At 33.9% G+C, this 21,694-nt stretch overlaps 5 protein-coding genes across 5 annotated transcripts; 3 read left to right on the top strand and 2 right to left on the bottom strand.

Moving 5' to 3' along the window:
- Window positions 1–971: 971 nt before the first annotated feature.
- On the top strand, window positions 972–7,363 carry DFA_03585 (uncharacterized protein; the record flags this gene model as incomplete). The annotated part of the gene is made up of 14 exons (XM_004363130.1): window positions 972–1,216; window positions 1,303–1,408; window positions 1,513–2,001; window positions 2,085–2,723; window positions 2,821–3,015; window positions 3,123–3,849; window positions 3,939–4,855; window positions 4,962–5,252; window positions 5,345–5,728; window positions 5,797–5,998; window positions 6,084–6,412; window positions 6,487–6,819; window positions 6,891–6,971; window positions 7,052–7,363. 14 exons carry the CDS (start codon window positions 972–974, stop codon window positions 7,361–7,363), a joined length of 5,250 nt encoding a protein of 1,749 aa, XP_004363187.1.
- Window positions 7,364–7,680: 317 nt separating this feature from the next.
- Window positions 7,681–9,670, top strand: ndrB (putative protein serine/threonine kinase; the record flags this gene model as incomplete). Its single annotated transcript, XM_004363131.1, has 5 exons — window positions 7,681–7,934; window positions 8,085–8,343; window positions 8,448–8,543; window positions 8,612–8,821; window positions 8,897–9,670. The coding sequence occupies 5 exons, from the start codon at window positions 7,681–7,683 to the stop codon at window positions 9,668–9,670; spliced, it is 1,593 nt and encodes a 530-aa protein (XP_004363188.1).
- A 1,536-nt stretch (window positions 9,671–11,206) lies between these two features.
- On the bottom strand, window positions 11,207–14,617 carry DFA_03587 (uncharacterized protein; the record flags this gene model as incomplete). Its single annotated transcript, XM_004363132.1, has 2 exons — window positions 11,207–13,447; window positions 14,552–14,617. 2 exons carry the CDS (start codon window positions 14,615–14,617, stop codon window positions 11,207–11,209), a joined length of 2,307 nt encoding a protein of 768 aa, XP_004363189.1.
- Window positions 14,618–15,878: 1,261 nt separating this feature from the next.
- Window positions 15,879–16,865, top strand: DFA_03588 (uncharacterized protein; the record flags this gene model as incomplete). Its single annotated transcript, XM_004363133.1, has 3 exons — window positions 15,879–15,933; window positions 16,262–16,299; window positions 16,689–16,865. 3 exons carry the CDS (start codon window positions 15,879–15,881, stop codon window positions 16,863–16,865), a joined length of 270 nt encoding a protein of 89 aa, XP_004363190.1.
- Window positions 16,866–18,492: 1,627 nt separating this feature from the next.
- DFA_03589 (putative acyl-CoA oxidase) lies at window positions 18,493–21,128 on the bottom strand (the record flags this gene model as incomplete). The annotated part of the gene is made up of 4 exons (XM_004363134.1): window positions 18,493–18,694; window positions 19,185–20,166; window positions 20,254–20,678; window positions 20,764–21,128. 4 exons carry the CDS (start codon window positions 21,126–21,128, stop codon window positions 18,493–18,495), a joined length of 1,974 nt encoding a protein of 657 aa, XP_004363191.1.
- Between the last annotated feature and the right edge of the window lie 566 nt (window positions 21,129–21,694).

The following is a 21,694-nucleotide window of genomic DNA, read 5'->3' on the forward strand; positions in this document are numbered from 1 at the left end:
ATAGTTATAACGTTTGACATTAAAGAATAATAAATAGTTCACCAATCATCAAAAAGAAATAAGAGAAAGGAGAAAAAAAAAATAAGAGATAAAGATAGAGATAGAGATAAACCTTTACTTGTATATTATATATATATGGTACAAGTTTTAAAAGGAGTAATATAAGATAAACTAGTTCTCTTTTTTTTTCTTTTTTTTAAATTTAAAAAGAGGAATATTAAAAAAGGGAGGGAGCACCATCAAATTAAGAATAAGTTGGAAACATCATCATCATCATCATCATCGATACCGTGATAGGAAAACTAAAAGGTAGGTCAGAAACTCATTTCCTTTCATAGTAGTCCTGTTCCCCTCATCACATCATCTTACCCCCCCACACACATTCATTACCCACTATCTCACATACACATTTTATATTTCCCCGACTGATGTCCAGATGAGGAGATGATCATCTGCGACTTGTAAAAGATCATATGCATGATGTTCCTTAGTGCCCCCCATTTTTACACTTCAAACAATCATTGGTATATTTTTTAATTTTAAAATGATTTAAATTTACCAATACCATTTATTTATTTCCATTTTAATCCATTGGTAAATATAATAGTAGAATTTTCTTACCTACCCTAATTTAAAATATAAATTCAATATATATATAGTTTGTTGGTTTGGTTGGTTAGTTGATTATCAAAACAATATTATTATTATTATTAATTTCCATTGTATAAACTAATTATTCTTATTATTATTTGTATATTTCTTTTTTATTTATCTATCCATCCATCCACTATTTATCTATATAATTTTATCTTTTAATCTTTTCATTTTAGACTAATTCTATTATTGTTATTATTATTATTGTCAACAACAATAATAATAATGGTGATTAATAATTGTCATCATTGTCATCTATAAATTAATTAATTTATAATTCCTTTTCTTTTTATTTTATTTCTTTCACAACACACAAGATGATAAATAATAATCATTCACCAAGAAATCCTCTTGGATTTTTTTCACTTCTCAACAATGATCAACCAAACAACAACACCACCACCTCCATTTCAAGCACAAGTACCACTACTTCTGCCAATCATGTTTTATCATCACCAAACAAGTCCAAACAGCAGGCTGAAGAAACCCATGAAAAGTATATGGTTTCATACAAGGTATCTGAATGTTCAAAACATTTAACTTGTAAAAATGATAGAGATTGGTAAATATCAAAATTAAATTAAAAAAAAAAAAACAAAAAAGAAAGTATCCATTTTATTAATTATTTTATTATTTATTATTATACAGTTTCTTTTATCACAAAATCGAAGAAAAGAGAAGATGTCCATTTGATCTAAATGGAAACTTAGTTTATTCCCACCTCCTTTGTCCAGAAAAATGTGATAAAGTTAATGTATGACAATCAAATCACAACAAACAATTAATTATAATTTAACCAATATAATAATATTAATCTCTTTTATTTTATTTCTTTTTTTTTTATTCTTTTTTATTTAGTGTAAATTTTCACATAATGATGTAGAAGTTATGTACCATCCAACAATCTATAAAACCAAGATGTGTAATGATTTCGCGAGTAGCACAAATAAGTGTAAAAAGGGACGTTGGTGTGCCTTTGCCCATGGTGAATTGGATCTTCGTGTTGTGTCTAGATCAGATGGAGGAGTGAATGGTTCAAATGTATCTTCATCGCCATCAAGAGTATCACCAACTTCCAAGCAATCCCATCACAATGGAAGCAGTCCATCAAAGTCACCTTATTCTGGTAAATCCATTGGTAATAATAATAATAATAATGGAAGATTCTCAAAGTCCAACAACAATAATGGTCACAGCCACAACAATAATAGTCATAGCAACAACATTAATAATTCCAACAATGGTTTATTATTCAATCAATCACCAACATTATTAACAACTAATATTTCAAATTCTAAATATTATCCTGATCATTATGATCCAATTGCTATTGGTAATTTATTAAGTGTAGGTAAACAACATATAATGATAAATAATTGCAATATAATAATATATATTTATTAATTTATTAATTTTTTATTTTTATATAGAATGATATAATTAGATTTGGAACTTTAAAGATTGATAAAAATGATAAACCATATGCATATGTTGATACAAATATGCTACCTGAAGATATATTGGCAACAATGGACGGTATCAAGAAAGAAAAGATTGGTATTTTAAATCAATTTCATAGAAATCGTGCCATGGATGGTGATATTGTTGTTATCAAGTTGGACGGTTTGGATCAACAACCATCACCACCATCACAACCATTACAAGATTCAAACGAAAGTGAAAACTTGTTTAAAGAATTGGCTGCTCTTGGAAATGGCTCCAACTCGTCATTGAGCAACGAACAATCCAATCATCAAACCATACCCATTGGCATTCAAGAAAAGTGGAGAACTGGTTCAGTTATTGCAATTTTAAAATCCAATCACAAGACTGTCTACTCGTGCACGTTTAACAAACAAGTTGGTGACGTGCTCTATTTTACTCCATTGTTGGATAAAAAGGTTGAATGTATTTTGGTCAAACATCCACAAAGAACCATCTTTAATCCTTCTCACTCTACATTTTATAAAATTGAAACTCAACTCTTATGGCCAACCAATTACCCTTTTGTTATTGGAGAAATTAAAGAAACCTATCAATCTCATGATGAATTGGAACAAGAAATAATGGTAACCAAATCAAATCAAATCAAATCAAATATCATCTTTAATCAATTAATATTAATTAATTATTTTATTTTATTTTACCTATTATTTTTACCTTTAGTCATTAAGTTTAGAAAATGGTTTAAATGGTGAATTCTCAGAGGCACTTCAATTACAAGTTCTTGGCCTCAGAAACAATATAAATACTGTCAAAAGAAAGGATTTGCGTAACTTTCTTACTTTTTCGATTCATCCAATCCAACAAGACATTCCAGTTTGCTTTTCGTGTGAACTGTTACCAAATGGAAATGTTAAAGTATGTAATAAGAAAGAGATTAATATTGATCAATATATTGGTATAAAGAACATATGTATTAATTTTATTTATTTCTTTCTTTCCTTTTTATTTGTATTTTTATTTAGTATTATACACATATTATTGATATTACAAATTATATTAAACCAAAAACATTTACAGACATTGAAGCAGCAAACCGTGGATTTCACATTGATATGGGATCGTATTCATATCCATTACTACCAACCGAACTCAAAGAACAACTTTCACTGACACCTGGAAAGGACCAATATGCCATCACCGTCGATTGGGAGCTATCAGAGAGTAACATTGTCAATACCAACATTTATTTTTCAGTCATCAACTCCAAGTGTAACCTGACCTATGCTCAATGTCAATCGTATCTCGAACCCAATGGTGTTATCGTCGGCTCTCCAAACCATGATTTAGTGGAATCTTTAAAGAGAATGTTTACAGGATTGAATCATTTCTATTTGTATTATGCCAAGAATACCTATGAATATCCACCTGTCAACTTTAGTTCTCAAGACCACTCGTTTATCTATACCATGGTGGAACAGATGAAGGTCATCTCCAACTATATCACTGGCAATATCACTCCTCTACCAAACCATCATTTTATTTATAAATGTTCTACTACAACTCCTCCTGCTTCCATCATCGACGAACTATTGGATACTGCCAAGACTCACAACATTGTCTTTCCTACCATCTGTTCAAAGCAAAAGGATACCATCACACTACAAGATATCGTTGGAGATTTAAAATCTCATTATCCACAAGGTTTAAATTATTTTCTATTTAAAATTGTAAAATTAATTAAATATCTTGGTATGTATAAAATATAAAAAAAACAAAAACAAAACAATATTTATAAATACTAATTATTATTTTCTTTTTTTTTATTTTCTTCTTTTTAGAATCATATACATTTGATAAAAAAAGTTATCAACAATTCCCATTTTATTTGGAAATCACTGATCCATTTAAAAGATATGGTGATATTTACAATCAAAGAATTTTGGCATGTGCATTGACCCGTTTACAACAACAAGATGCTTCGGGCCCAAACAAACTACTATCTCCAATGGAGATATTTGATATCTTGCCACCATCTCAGCCAACCGGTCAACAGCTTTTGGATCATTTGGAGAAATGTAGAACAAGAACAGCAAAGTTGGAGAGACAGTATCGTGTCGCTTGCTTTACTCATCGTCTACGCGCCAAACCACTGTTTACCACCTCTACCATTGTCGCCATCACACAAGACAAGATCGTCAAGCTTTGGGTTCCACTTTTAAGTGCCGTCTTTGATTTGGATATGAAGATGATCAATGGATGTACATCCATGTGGATGGATCAATCAAGCACACTTCAAACTCTATGGGATCAAAGATTCATTGGTATTGATTGCTCAGATTTCATTCCTCTCAAATCAAATCCATTATCACTTTCAACCATCAATCAGCCAATTAATAACAGCCACCACAACAACAACAACAACAGCAACAATCATCATCATCATAACAACAATATTAGAAAGTCATTGGATGGTCAAATTCAAAAACCACAAGATTCACGTTTAATGCCCATCAGTTACAAACTCTATGATTCACTTCAAATTCAAATCTCGTCTCATCATAGTAGAAAGGTTAGAACAAACGAGTATTCTTTGCAATTCCTTTTCAACAATGATTTCTTGCCATGGTGTAACGATCATTATCAAAAGACTGAATGTTTCATCAACTCCAAGTCTATTACACCAGTTGATAATTTCGATACTGAAGTCGCCTATATCAACTATTGGACCTCTATCATTGATTTGAATGCTTCTCTTGTATGTATAAAATAATAATAACAATAATAATAATAATAATATCAAATATATTGGAAGCCATTATGAATATTATATTTATTTATTTTATTTATTTAATTATTTTTAGAATTCATTACATAAATCAGATTCAGTTTATGCTCATGATTTAACAGTATCTTGGAGTAAGAAAAAGAAGAAATATGTTGGTTCATTCAATTTGCCTGCCAATCAAATACCAAAGAACAACAAGATTTGTCGTGGTGATTTCCTTTGCCTTAGATATCTCGGTGAAGAGAAAACCATTCTATCATTACATGCATTGATTACCAAATCAACAAAAGATGAAAAGAACCTTGGAATGTTACTTGTTAAATTCTCTACTAGATCTTCAAAATTAACACAAAAACATTATTCAGTTGTATGTAGAAATATATCAAAAAAAAAAGGATGTTATCATTCTAATTATTTAAATTATTTATACTAATTAACTTTGTTTTTTATTTATTTTAGGAAATAATATTTAGAGATGAATTTCATAGAATGTTGGCAGACAGTGTACAAAATATGGTAAGTCCTTCTGATGAGATTCGTCATTTGGTATTGAATTCTCTACGTTCCAATACCGATGGTTCAAGTATTGTTAGAAAGGACTATAGCCATAACGATTTTCAAGATTTTCAAGGTGCAATTGATTCACTTCCAATCAAACCAAATCAAGAACAACTCGTTGCACTCCATAGTTCACTCTTTAATACTGCAACCATCATTCAAGGTCCATCTGGTTCTGGAAAGACTGCTTTGATATCTATTATCACTTATCTTGCGGTAGGTGATTTCAAACATCAAGGATTCGTTCCAAAGGTTTTAATTTGTGGTCCAAATGATTATAGTGTTGTAAGTATAAATATTATTTATTTTATATTTTAATTTAAATGAATATTTATTAATTTATTTAATTTTAGGATGTAACAACCAAATCTTTATTAGAATTATTCCCAACTTTGAAGGTATTAAGAGTTTATCATAGTTCACAGGAGACCAATGGCCATTTTGATAATGGAATCTACTCTATTCCAGAAGATATCAAAGGTATCACTTTGCACCACAAAATCAATGAAAAAAGATTATCTCTATCAACTTCAAGAGATAGTTTAACTTCTTTATGTATGTAAAAAAAAAAAGAATGCAAAAAAAAGAAATATTATGTTTCTATTTTAAATTTATTAACTTTTTATTTTTCTAATTTTAGATTTAAATGATGCAAATGTTATTTGTTGTACTTCATTGACAGCAACTGAAAAAAGAATTATTGATTTAAATATACGTTGGGTCATTATTGATAATGCACATCAAGAGCTTGAACCACAATCAGTTGGTGCATTGTCCAAAGCAAATCATTTTATTCTTGTCGGTCAACCAACACCAGATATTCCAGCAAACCAAGTATTGATCAAATCAAAAGTCATCAAGGACATTTTCTCTACTCCACTCATCAAGAATCTTGCAAAGAAGATTCAACCATTCAATCTTGCCCATGTTTATTCAACTTCTATTTTTTCAAAACCTTTATTTTTCCAAGTATGTAAATTAGAATTATATATATTTACTCAATCTTGGTTAATATTTATTAATAATTTATTTTATTTATTTAGGATAAAAAAACAATTACATTTTTTGATATTAAAGGAGAAGAGTCTAGTGAATCATCACTTTTTGAAAAGGATCTATCTTTTAGTTTCTTCAAGTCATCATCATCAAAGGATATGGGAAATCTATTGAATCAAGAAGAAATCAACTTTACAGTTCACCTACTCCGTTACTTGATCAATGTTCTCCAAATTCCATCGTCTTCCATTTCAGTCGTCTCTCCATATCCATGTCAAGCAAGAAATATTCACAACGCTTGTATTCAAAAGCAATTTCAAAATCACAACTTATCCGTCAAGGTTTTATCAAGTGATGGTTTTCAATATAATCAAAATGATGTAAGTAGAAATCAATCATTTAATTATTATTTTTTTTAATGAATATTTATTTATTTATTTAATCTTTTTAGTATACTATAGTATCAATGGTTAATAATAGATCTTGTGAATCTATTGATTCCTCAATTGGTTTTGAAAATGAAGAAAGCTTTGTAAGTCATCCTTATTGAAGATCAAATCATATCACATTTTAATTATTAGAATACTTTATTAACCATGCATCTTCATTTAGATTAAAAAGATTCAAAGTTCAACAAGAAAAGGATTATTTATAATTGGAAATATTGGTTCAATGAAAAACAAATCATTATGGAAACCTATCGTAGATCAATTTGCTCCTCATTATGTTCAATCGGTTGACACTAGCAAAAATGAAAAACCAATCTTTGCAACCGAGGACAAGGATGATTTCATTAAAATCGTGACCCTTCCAACGACAAACAACAACAACAGCCCAAATGAAATCCATCCCAATGTCCTCCCTTTCTTCTCGTCACTCCAATTAACCAATTCCTTTTCCAACAACAACAATCAATTAAATTAAATTAAATTAGGGTTCCATAACAATTAAATTAAAAAAACAAAAAAATTAAAAAATAAAGATTTTTTTATTCATGCAAGATGAACCACACAAAAAGGATGTTGATCACACCCAACCACGCTTAAATTGTATTAAAAAATTTATTGTTGTATATTTGTTGTTTGTTGTAAAACTAGATAAAAGAAACAGTAGTATTAGTATTATTAGTATTAGTAGTATTATTATTGTTACAATAGAAGAACCTTCATAATCATAATCGTCATTCAATACATTCATTCATTAGTAGCATTACGCGTCATCGAATAACATAACAGAAAGAAATGGACAAAAAGTTGGAGGGATTACATATAGACGAACCTGATCAAAGAGGAGACGATGGTGACTCTAATGAAGAAGAAGGAGAATATGAAGACTCTGGAGAAGGTGATCAATATGATGATGACGACGAAGAATTCGAGATTGAAGATAGTTCAAACTTTTCAAAAGAGACATTGGATGCTGCAATCGCCACCAAAGTATCAATCGAGCAATACTATACATCATTGTTTAAATCACTTAAAGAAAGAGAAGAAAGGTAAGACCTAGTTAGCAGCAGTAATAATTGGTAGAAGCAGGGAGAGAGCAAAGAGATAATCACAGGATAAAAAAAAAAAAAAAAAAAAATTACAATTTTTTAACTCTCTCCCCTTGTATACTTCTACTTCTTCTTCTTCTTCTTCTTTAGACGTTTATATTTAGAGAAAAAGATGGAAGAAGCCAATCTTAAAGAAGAACAAAAGTCAATCAAGAGAAGAGAATTGGACAAGAGAGAAACTGAATATATAAAATCTCGTAGAATTAGATTGACTGGACATTCATTTGAATCGTTAAAGATCATAGGCAGAGGTGCATTTGGAGAGGTTAGATTGGTTAAAATGAAAAAGAATCATAAACTATTTGCGATGAAGAAACTTGATAAATCAAAGATGATAGAAAAACATCAAGTAAGACACAACCAAACCACCATGTTTCAAACAGTTTTGCCAAAAATACTTACACAAAAAAAAAAATGACCATTTTTTTTCCCTTTCTCCAACCATGTTTTTAGACTGTTCATGTACGAAGTGAAAGAGATATTCTCGCAGATAATAATAATGTAGCTGGTAATAATCCATGGATTGTCAATTTGTATTATTCTTTTCAAGTATGTCTCAAACAACAAAAAATATTTGATAAACAGGTTATTGATGCATCTTTTTTTTCTTTATAAAGGATGCAAACTATCTTTATTTAATTATGGAATATGTACCTGGCGGTGACATGATGACACAACTTATTAAATATGATACTTTTTCAGAGGATGCTACTCGATTTTATATTGCTGAGACTGTATTGGCATTGCATTCCATTCATAAGATGAATTATATTCATAGAGATATCAAACCAGATAATTTATTAATTGATTCAAAAGGACATGTTAAAGTATGAAAAAAACCATAGGTTTTTAAAACAAAAAGTATTTTACTTTTATTGACACATAGTTTATTATTTTTTTAGGTTAGTGATTTTGGACTTTGTACAGGTTTACAAACAAATAGAGTACCAACATTGGCAGAGATTTATAAAAAGTATGAGGGTGATCATTTGGAGGATAATACATCGCTTGGCAGATCGGCCAGATTCGATTCGTGGAAGAAACAAAGAAGAGTATTGGCATACTCGAATGTGGGAACACCAGACTACACTGCACCAGAGGTGCTTATGCAAAACGGATACAGTGCAGAGTGCGACTGGTGGAGTGTTGGTGTGATTATGTTTGAAATGTTGGTTGGGTATCCACCATTTTGCTCAGAGACACAGAGAGAAACCTACCACAAGATTATGAATTGGAAATACACACTGCCAAAGATCATGGAAGAGGCCAAGGCTGAAGTGTCGTTGAGCCCCGAAGCCCAGGACCTCATTGAGCGTCTCCTCACCGACTCTAACAACCGTATCGGTGTTAATGGTGCCGAAGAGATCCAAGACCATCCCTTCTTTAGAGGTGTCAACTGGAAGAATCTCAGAGACACCCAACCACCTATTGTACCAATAATCACATCACCTACAGACACACAAAACTTTGACCACTATGACGAGGAACCAGCTTCACACATTACACCAGAACCAATGCCTGTGTCTCGATCAAGAAGAAAGATCAATTCTTTTGATATTCCATTCATTGGGTACACTTATAGAAACTTTGATGCCATGAGCAGCCAATTTGCCACTATCACTGGTAAAAGTCCATTTGCGACGCTCAACTCTAGAGAGGCATTGAACCAACAATAACACTTATTCAACATAACAAAACAAACACGACACTCCCCCCCCCCCCAAAAGAAAAGAATCATTCAAAAGATAGACATATAAACCAAATAAAAAATCAACCACCAAATTTGTAGCTTTGAAACAAAATATATATATATGTATGAACCCTTATAATACCTTTTAAACGGTGTTTAAGAGTTTGAAATTTGGCGCCTACCAATTATTCAGAGCCACCCACCGCATATCAGAGCTACCCTTTTTTTTTTTTAAATCAGCACTAAAGTTAAGGGTTAATCAGTCGCTGTAATGATGATTTTGACAATATGTAAATATTAATTGTAAGAGATATACCTCCTTTTTGTGTATATTCGATTGATTCTTTCCACCAACAAATCATCAACCCTCCTCAACGAGAAACACATCCCATGTTCCTAAACAATGCTTTGATCAAAATCCCGCCAACGCCAATACCCTTTCTTAAATTAAATTTTGATTTTTTTTTGTATAAGACTTAAAATATGTTCATTCCATAGTTCATTATTACCTTTATCAAACACCAACATCACTATGACACTTTATGGTAATTATTTAATATTATAGATTCCAGCAAATTGCTGACCATTTATTTCTTTCTATATCTTTTTAATAAAAATTTCCCAAAGAAACAACCATATCTGTTGCCAAGGCCCCAATGGTTCAAGAGGTTCCAAATATTCCTAATCCTCAAAGAGACAATGCAGCGCCATTCGGTGTAATCATACCTATAGAGTATAGACACTTATTCGAGACTAAAGAAAAAAATTCTTGTAATATCTTGTGATCAAAATTCGGTTCTCCTTTTGGCCATGGCGACTTGTCATGTTTAGATCATTCGAGATGCTCATTAAGATCAATTTAAAAAACAAATATTAATAATAAAAATTTCATATATCAAAAGACATCAATATTATCTCAATGTGTAGAGCTAGTGAGGTCAATAATAATTTTGATAAAATAAATTAAAACAATCAACTTTTCAAATAAATTAAAACAATCAACTATTCATTCTATAGAATTCAACGACACCATAACTATATATTTATTTTTATTCACACATAGAAACAACTGTATCTATTACCAAGACCCAAAGGTTCAAAAGATTACAAAGACTTTACTTCCAGACACTCCCCAAAGTACTTTAAATTTGTCTTCAGACAGAATAAAAAACCTCCCTCTTTTAAAAAATATTTTCGGATGGATAATCTTTACAATTTATTGGATGATGTTGTTTGTTGTTGTTTAGTTTATGATGTTACTGTATTATGGGTGTTGTGTGGAAGGTGGTCATTATAATTATGGTGGATGGACAATGTGTTTAAATACATTGGTTGAAACTTTTTAATAAAAATAAATAAATAAATTAATTTTGTTTACACTATAATGAAAAATATATTAATATTATTATAAATGTCTCTATTCTATTTCTATTTCTTTGATACTTACATCTTTAATACAAAAAATAAATTCATTTGGAAAAATAAATAAATTTGGGGTGATTTTGGTGGCACGCCACGATCGTTAGTGCTTTTCATCGATATAGGGATGATGAGGCATGGAATAAAGATGATGGCTATATCCATGATGATCGGCTGGGGCCCAATGACCAGTATGATGATGCACACCATTTTCCAAATGGTGATGGACAGCTGGTTGAGGTTGTTGGTGATGGTGGTGTGGAGGGTAGGCCCACGGATATTCCATTGCACCGGTGAGTGGGATAGATGGAAGTGGTGGATTAGACATTGATTCTGGTTTAATCTTTGGTGAATTATTAGTATTATATGAATTATTTTGTTGAAGGTGAGGTGGTTGTTGTTGTTGGTGGTGTTGCTGTTGTTGTTGTTGTTGTTGGTTAGTACTAGTTGTTGAAGTGGTAGATGTAAAGATTGATGGACTTGATTTAGACATTGGTAATGGGGGTGGAGTTGGTAATGGTGAGCTGGGGATCAATGCAGATGAGCTTGTGCTGGCACTTGATCGATTTAAAGGCTTTCTCTTTGGTCGGTCCGAAGGACTGGAGGGAGCGACTTGGTCATCCCTTGGTGGATAGCCATTGAGGGTTGGCGATGGATAGGGGAGAGCCTTTTTACGAATAGAGTTTGCATTGTGTTTTCCATTGTTGTGGGCATACAAATCGACAGAGTGGGCTTCGTATTTGACACCATCCTTGGAGAGTGCCGATAAAACAATGCGGAGTCTCTTGCTCAGCTTGGCCAATTTGAGTTCAAACTCTAGGGCAGACAAGGCTACCGAAGTCGACGATGGATATCTGTACACTCGAACCGACTCGACCGACAGGCCTTGGGGGTCTGGAGGTGGCAACTGTGTGCTCATCGATTGAGGGAGAACTGGATTGGGTGATGATGAGGGTGGACTCACTGCAATGGCAACAGTGTATTGACTGTTTCCTTGGAATTGTGATGGGGATTGGATAGGCGATTGAGCTGGTGATGAAAGTGAAAATGAGGATGGTGATGGTGAGGTGTTTATGGAACTGGCCATAGTTTGCATAATGTTTGAAGGTGATGGAGATTGTTGTTGTTGTGTATTGGTTGGAGGTGAATTGGCTGATGCATTCTGCCCAGACCCGCTATTGTTGGATTGGTTAAATGGTGTGTTGGCGGTTGAGCTATTTTGTGCGTTTGCAGGAGACGAGGATGGGGAGTTGGCAGACGACGCCTGATTCGATCCTCTTCTACCTCCATTGGCAACATCCTGTGAATCCAAGAGTTGAACTTGTAGTGCGATCTTGACCAACTCAGACTCGCTGTGTACTATCATTTTGAGACGCTTTCCCTTGCCCTCAGTGACTCTGATTTGGTCGTTTTGAACGATTTGCATCCAAGTTCCCTTTGAGCCTCTTGGTTTGTGATAGAGGTCGATTTTTATGTTACCTTCGATAGTTGGAAACATTGGTGGATGTAGGGTATAGGGTACAGGGGCCATGGTGGGCGATGGCGTGTAACCGAGATGGAGTTGTGGAACCTTTTCCATTTCGGCGGTTTGTGGTGGTGGTGAAGCCTCTTGAGAATATGAGTAGGCGGCACCAGTTGGTTCTTGTCCAAGGCCACCACCAGTGGACGCGGTCGATGTGTTGAGTGGAGGAGGTGGGATAAGATTTGGGAGATATGCAAAATAGTTGGGGTAGGGACGCGACCATTGTTGAGGAGACTGTGAGATTCTGGGAGCATTGTTGTCAAACAATGGTGCATATATAGATGGATAGATCACGCCCTGACCTCTTGGATAGTGGTAACTCATGTTGGTTGGTGGGCTGTGAGTGTTTGAGATTGAGTGGTGTCCATCACCTTGGAGATCATCAGAAGAGTCTGACAATCTGGAATTATAGAAATGGCTTGGCTGCTGAACATTTGGTGGTTGTGGTGTTGGGTTTGGTTGCTGCTGTTGCTGGGTTTGGTGAGACGAAGGTGATTGTCGCTCGGCAGTTTGAGATTCCTGATATTTGCTCATAAATGATTCATGAAAATTGGGGAAATAATGTTGCTGATGTTGTTGTTGTTGTTGAGTTGGGGTTTGATAATCCTGGGGTGACTTGATTGGTTCCTGTTGTTTTAGTACCAAGGATCCTTGTGAATGAATTTGAATTTCTCTAATGTTATTGTTGTTGTTGTTGTTATTGGAATTGTTGTTGGTTGGTGGGAATAATTGTTGTTGAGGGGTATTACTAGTGGTCCTATGATTGGTTTGTTGACATAAATTCGTAATATTAGTAAATTGAATATTTTGGGGTTGTTGGACCTGATTTTGATGATGCTGTTGATGTTGATTCTGGTTTTGGTTTTGGTTTTGATTGTTTATAGTACGGGGTACTGAAAAATGATGGAAATTGTTTGTTCCCATCTGGAAACTTGGGGTATGTGAAATAGAATAATCGGTACTATTGTGGTTATTGTTGCTGGCTGCTGGTTGTTGATGTCGATTAAAGTTAAAATTACTCATTGGTGGGGATGGATGAATTAATTTCACACATAAAATAAATAAATAGATTAAATAAATAAATAAAGAGATTTGTAATAAATTAAATAAATAGATTAAATAAATAAATAAATAAATAAATTAAATGGTACAAAATAAATAAATAAATAAATAAATTAAGAGGTGTTGATGGATTGATTAGATGGATCAATTAATTTTATAATAATTAATCTGTTAATTTGTTTGATATTTGTGTTTTAATTTGTTTCTCTGTCTACACTTGGTAGAGGCAGGAAAAAAAAAAAAGGTTTAAAATATTTTTTTTTGATGGTATATATTGGATGTTTTTAAAACATAGATAGTATAGTAGTTGTGTAGATCTATAATAAGTATATTATTATTGTTGTTATTGTTGGTGAGTTCTTTTAATGATGGGAAACGATGTTTGGGAAAAAAAAAAAAACAAAAAAGATGGGATTGGATTGACAACAGCGATAATTAACTAGATGGCACGAAGAAGAAATAAAGCTAATTGTTGTTGTAGTAGGAAATGATATATCATTGTTTTTTTTGTCTCTACTGTCCCCTGTTTTGCTGTGCTGTTGAATATTAAAAATGCTAGTTCAAGATAAGGGGAATTCTCTTTTAGGGGATAAATATCCAGAGGTAGGAGGAGAACATATACAATAAAATGAATTAAAAAAATGGTGTGATGAGAAACAACCAAAAAAAAGATAGATAGATGATCACTGTTGTACAACAACAACAGGGTTGTTTTGGATTTTAACAACAACAACAACAAACTATAGTGTGCGTTATTGACTGAATTGAATCAAATGATGTGTTGCAGTTTCACTCTCTAGTCTGCTGCCATCTTGATATATTGGAGTATACATTCCCCTTATATTAAGAACCCCAATTTCTTGCATGGAAAACTGTAGAAAGATGTTTTAAAATGGGTATCTTTTTTCTCCAAGGAATCGCTCTACACATCATTGTTGCATCCCCTGAAAAATAAAGTCAACTTTCGAATTATGTTCTACCACCGGTCAGTCTGTGTGGGTAGTGTTTGAGTGGTGGTGATAGTGATTGATCGAGTAGGGTGGTGGGTAGAAGCACGGAGAGTGATATGTCATACGACAGTGACGAAGATGAAAAAAAAAAAAAAAAAAGTAGCGTGCTGCAGTGCAAAAATAATCATAATGGTGTGACTGACCTGACTCACTCACTCACTCTCACACAACACAAAGTTTCAATTAATTAATTAAAAAAATGCGGTGCAGTCGAGGAGGAGGAGGAGTGGAAATAATTATGATCATAACGATTAGACGACGTGTTATCGTTGACTTTTGGAGCACGAAACTACTACTACATGCAAACAAGTAGGTAGAGCATAGGGTAGAGGAGGTGAGTGGTAAGATGGAGAGGATTGAGGGATAACATAATTATCTCAATCTATATGATGAGATCATGTGAACACGACAAACTCACCCACTACCACTACTCTATATAAATATTCTACTACACTACTTGTTTGTTGCAACCCACTTTTTTCTTTCTTCTTCCTCTTCTTCTTCTTCCTTCTTCTTTATCTCTTCTTTTTTTGTTACCACACCACCAGTGAAATTGCCATCCAACCAACCAACCAGTCAACCAATCAATCCATCAATTAGCATAGCTGACTGGCAGACTGGGTAAGCAAAAAGGGCGCCAGAACTGGACTGGAATCCAGTTTCTTGGATGGTGCAGCAGCAGCAGCAGTTAAGATGCCATTATTGGAAAATGGAGAAAATAGAACTGGGAACAAGCCTATCATCTGATCATGTAGTCAAAGATGATGGAATTGATGATGTATGACTCGTGCGGAGTATTTTTTAATTAATTAATTGCTGGTATTACGCATACGAGGAGGATACGTATTTGTGATGGGGGACAACAAAATATATTTGATTGATATCACCCACCATCTGTACTGTCTATCATATATATATAACACATCAAATTAAAATAAAAATATCAAAAGACTACAAAACGAAACATTGTGTTTTTGATAAATCAAATATCACACCACGATTTTCGTGTATCCAAAAAAAAACAATTGTTGGTGTGTGGGTTATTCTAAAAATAAATAAAGATAAGATGGATGGATTGATGGATTATTTGTAGAATGATGTGTTTGGTTTTCAGTCCAACCCATTCAAATAAAAAGGAGAGATATAATTGGACTATGTCTTGATGATATATTTACATTATGATGTCACTCATTGTTATTGGTGTTGTTGGTGTTATTGATTCCACCATTGGATTCGGTTGGTAATCCAATTGGAATCTAATTCCGGAAGACATTTGGTGGTTTTCCCGATGCTCCTGATGTTGTTGGTTATTTCCAATGTAATGTAAATTGGGGGATTGTTGTAGGTGTTGTTGGTAACAATAATCCATAATTATCTTTTTTCGTGTGTTTAATAATAGGCGGTAGTTGTTGTAAAAGTCTATCAAAACAAAACAAACAAAAAAAAAGAGTAGTATAGTTTTTGTTTGTTTGTTTGTTTGTTTGGTTGGTTGGTTGGGATATGTGATTTTGGTTGGTTGGATATTTTTTGGAAACACAATAACAATTAAATATTGTTTATATAGGTTCCAATAAAACAGAGTTTAGAATTAAAGATTTAATTGTTTGTGGAGAACTGAGCGGTTTGGCTTTTTTGGAACATATTAATTACAATTTTTGTCATTAAAAGATTTAAAACCAATTGGTTCTCTATAGCTAGGTCGATTCTTTTGTCACAGTCTCCTCTATAGCACTATGATTACCCATTATACACAAATAAATAAATATCTATTTACTACCATATTATGGTTTACAACAAACAAACAAAACACAACACATTATCTATATCTGATAAATCCACAAAATATCTATCTCTGATCACATTGTTGTGGTGAGTGTATAAGTGTCTTTCTGGAATATGGAAAAAGGGTCAACCGCCAATATGGAATGAGGATAAAGGGAAGGGAAGAGTGAGGGGGGTATGAAAAACCATTGGGTGATATATATCACTAGGTATGGTGCAGTAAAAAATATCTTAGATGTCCAATTGTGAATGAATATATTCATTCCACCACCCTACCACCACCACAACCACCACCATATTCACAATTTGCTAGTGCCCGCCTGTTCTCGACCAATACCAATCCACCCGCTTCCAATACCCGTTCCACATCCCATATTCATAAATAAATATAGAGAGTGGGACTGATGCCATGGTGATTCTCTGACATTGACACAAAGTGAGAATGAGAGACAGAGATAGTGTGTGGAAACATAAACAGAAAGCCAAGCATCATATTGGCTGGCGCTATATTTATATTTAAAATTACTCTATAGTTTGTGGGTGGAGACATACTTTTAAATTGAATGAATGAATGAATGAATTGAAATTTCTTGTGCACAAGCAAGCAAACAATCTTTTCTTACTTTTTGCAAAGATAAGATGACACTATTGCAATATATATAAAATATCGATCGGAAGTATGTATCTATAAATATAAACAGACACGCACACTAGACTAAACTAGAAAGTTTCTTAATTTATCTACTCTACTATTATTATTGTTTTTGATTTGGCGGGGTTTGTCGTGATGGGTGAGGGCAGATTCAACCCAAATTGCGCAAAAAAAAAAAAATGAGGGCTCGCAAAAAAAAATCAAAAACAAAAGGTCGGAGGACCTTCAACAATGGTGATCGGAGTGATGATCGGGTGCGACACCCACACAATGTTTGTTTTTAAGGGGTGGGGAAAAGTTATTCTTGTATTCCTATGATGATTTAAGATTTAATTATATCTTTTTTTTTTTAATATAAACATAGCACATTCTGTGCAAAAAAAGCTAAAGAGCCCATTCCATCCCGAACAATGAACTAACTTTAAAAAAGATTGAGGGTTTTTTTCTATGTGGTCGGTGTGGAGATGTCAAGTTGTTACATAGTCTATCTTCTATTCTTTGTTGCGGTTGTTGTCTTTTAGTTGTTGTTGCAGTTATTATCGTTATCGTTGTCTCTGTTTACCTTTTTTAAATAAAACTCTAATCTAATAATAATAATAATAATCGTCGGGTTTTGTTGGAGCTATTAATAAATAGTAATAAATATAAAATATACAATAATAATAATCTTTATCTCTCTTTATTGTTACTGAGATATATATTTTGTCTTGTTCTTTTGAATGATCAGAAGCAACCCCACCTTTTTGAGGTAAAAACAGTAAACATATCAAACATTCCTAGATATTAATTGAGGCAGAGTGAGAGAGTGATTGCAACACGCTACCTTGCACCTTGTGTTTCTGGAGATATTTTCAAGTTTTGGTTTTTCTCCTCTTCCTATCGCCACCCAAGAGACGTGCAAAGTTTTTGATTTGGTTTGTGAATGAAAAAAATGTCTATCCAACGATTGGTTCATCCGTATGTTTTGATGTTCTCAAAGGCTGAGGTTGGTTTTTATTGATTGAATCCATCTCCCAACCGTTATGCGTGTGTTTCGAGAGAGAGAAACGACTGATCCCAAGATTCATCAATTAAAAGCAGCCTCAACGAGGCATGGTGTACCCCTCCGACTAGACAAAAAAAAAAAAAGGGTTGTGATCCAAAAAGAAATGATGGATGGTTTTTCATGGTATGATGCGATTTTATAAAATTAGATTTTTTTTTTTACAATATTACTATTTCGGGCATAATGATACGTTGTTTAAATTCCATAGGTCATCATTATTATTATTATTATCCCCCTTCTTTGTTGTTGTTGTGTATAATTCCTGTTCTTTGTTGTTGGTGGTGTTGAAAATTTTGCTCTTGTTCTTATTTTTTTTTTAATAGTTTCTTTCTACTCCATATCTAAACTCTTGTACGTAATCGGCTTGTGCGATTGGTGCGTGAATGAATTGTTCGGCGATATCAAAACTATTGACAAGGTCAAGACCGACTGGTAACATATCTTGGCATAATTTACTCAATGATTCCTTGATGCGGATGCCACTTTCATGAGTTAAACCGTCATAGCACATAAAGTAACTAAAGTAGTAGTAGGTAGAAAAAGATTGGATTGATTGAAAAGGGTTAGCACATGGTTTAGACAATGGTAAAAAGTCAAATTGAGTCGATTTTGATTGACTTTGTAGAAGGATCATCAGAGGGTGGGAGATAAATTAAAAAGGATAAAAAAGGAAAAAGAGGCCAACCCAGGGCTTTCTTCTAAAAAGTAGGGGGATGTACGACATGTTCATCCAAAGTTGAGGGGGATGATCGATGGTGCGCTGTTGTGTAGGCAAGTCGGCGACACTGACTTGGGGTATGACATTTCGCCTTGCCAGCGAAGCGACACTTTTTTTTTTGTTTTGTAAAAAAAAATATCATCATTTCATCCAATTGCCTTTTTTGGTCACAAAGTCTTTTTCCCTCTCATTCTTTTTCACTCTCTTCTATTCGATCCTTCAAACAGTTTATCGACGGGTTGAATTTTGTTTGTTTTGATTTGAAGTTTTGTTTGTTTTCTTTTACATACCCTAAATCTTCAGTAACTCTATAAACAAAGAAAAGATTTCTACAAAGTTCTAATACTGGTTGAAGGGATGGAGCAGCCTTGTTGATACCTTCTTGGAAGAACTCCAATGTGATACGTTCTATGTAGGCCTTGCCCAAGAATGTGACAGTGTCGAGACAACTGTTCCAGGCGACTTGGAGGTTCTTGCCTTGGTCGATGAAACCCATGATCTTTTGTGAGAGGGTTTGGACAAGATGTGATTCTCTCCACTTGAGTGTTTGAATTTGGAAAGAGGCGTCAAAGATCTTGGTGCCGTGGTTTGGAAGGGTTGGGGTGTAACGACCCTTTTGGAGCTCGACCAAGAGGAAACGAGCGACCTGTTGGAGGAGGACGTGGTTGTCACCTTCGTAGGTCAAGTCAACGTCCGAGTCTGACTTCCAGTTGGCGATTTGGTTAAGTGAACTGAAACCTTGACCACCGCAACTCTCACGTGTTTGTTGGAGAGTGTGAGTCTTGAACCATGTGACGACGGCCTTGGCACCCGAGGCGAGGATATGGAGGTCCTTGACATTTTGAGGGGTCTTGTTTGGTTCGCAGTACACTTGCTTGAGTTGACGTACGGTGAATGTGAATGCGACGGCCGATGCGACGAGTGGGAAGAGACGACGTTGGTGCGACAAGTATTCCATGATGGGGGCTTCCTTGCCCTTGCTGCCAAATTGGCGACGTTGGTATCCGTAACGCACGCAAATGATCAAGGCTGCCTTGGAGATGTTGAGTGCCGACATGGAGATCAACACACGACCACCAACCAATGGGCTGACCATCGTACCAAATCTCTTTCCCTTGCCTTGGATGGGTGACGAGTAAGTGCCGTCCTTTTGGACATCACCATATTTGTTTAATAAATTGTCTCTTGGAATTCTCTTATTATTAAACCAAATTCTACCATTATCAACTCCTTGTAATCCAAGTTTATGTCCATTATCCATAATTCTAACATCTAAAAACAAAAATAAAAATAAAATAATTAGTTGTTATTGTTGTTGTTGTTGTTGAGTCTCTTTTATCTATCTATCTATCTATTTACTTTCAACAATTGAACCATCTGGATTACGAATTGGAACAACAAATACATGTACACCATGATTGACACCACCAGTGATGAGTTGAGCAAATACAGAACATGCTTGACCGTGTACGGCAGCATTACCAATCCAAGACTTTTGAGCACTCTCTGATGGAGTGTTGATGACAAACTCTTCAGTGTCCTTGTCATAGGTGGCAGTAGTTTCAATGCCTTGGACATTACTACCATGTCCCAATTCAGTCATACCAAAACAACCTGGAAGCTTCCAAGTATCGATATCTTTGAGGTATTTGAGGTGATGCTTCTCTGTACCAAGGTTCAAAACAGCATTACCAAACAATGAAAAGTGTACTCCCATCTTTACAGATAATGAATTATCGGCAAGTGATGCAAGTTCCAATGTCATCAAATATTTGTTTGGATCTCTGAGAAAAACAAAAAAAGACTATGAGTATGCAAGTTTGTATACGTATTGTGAATACTTTCTCTTTATCTTGTTCTTTTACTTACCTATTAAGATCAGTAATTGAAATCAAACCTTGTTGAATGAGTTTGACAGCTCTCTTTACAGTGAGTTCACGCCATTCTTCCTTGTTCATGTTATATCTTGGTGCAAACAATGGATCTCTGAGAGCTTCCAATATGGCTTGCTTGTGTTGCTTGTAGGCAGGGTTGCTTTCCAAAAACTCACGCAACTCTTCCTTGTCCCACTTTGAGATTGGCTTGCTTGGTTTGTCTGGTGTAATATTCAATGGTTCACTGCCATTTGATGTAGCAGCAGTCGATGCTGAAACATCATTTGATTCAAGCCAAATGTCATCAACCGATGGCAAAATGTGGCTAACTATAGTATGAATTCTGTCATATGATTCCATTTCTCGATATTGTATAGTAACTTTCTCTCTCTCTCTCTAATATAAATATAAATAATAATGTAATGGTTAGAAACAACTCTGCTACTCTACTTGTGATGATCTGTCTCTTTGCAATGTTTTTTTTTTTTTTGTTTTGAAGATTTCTTTTTGGTCTATTTTTGTGCAATTTCAAAAAAGTGTAGAGGAGAGATGAAGCGCTGAAGACGAGATGTTGTTGTTGTTGTTGTTTAAACGAACGAAAGAAAGACGAGAGATAAAAGAAGAAATAGGAGAAATGAAGAAATAATAAAAAAGAGGGAAGAGATAATGACAACTTACTTTTTACTACTTTCTTTGGTTATGGTGTGTGGGTATTGTGTTTTGAGTGTTGTGGGTTGTGGGATGTTGTGGTAAACGACGAATGACAACCTTTCTTTTATCTCTTGGACTAATATATATATATATTTATATAAATATAGAATACACAGATAAATTAATTAATATACAACAATATTTGTTAATAATGATCTCTTTGTTTGTTTGTTATCTTCTTCTGTTTTCTTGTAGTGCCACCATCCCATGCACAA

The sequence above is a fragment of the Cavenderia fasciculata genome, assembly GCF_000203815.1.
Source record: "Cavenderia fasciculata unplaced genomic scaffold Scf_Dfasci-G-b-205a01.r1-3, whole genome shotgun sequence".
NCBI lineage: Eukaryota > Evosea > Eumycetozoa > Acytosteliales > Cavenderiaceae > Cavenderia > Cavenderia fasciculata.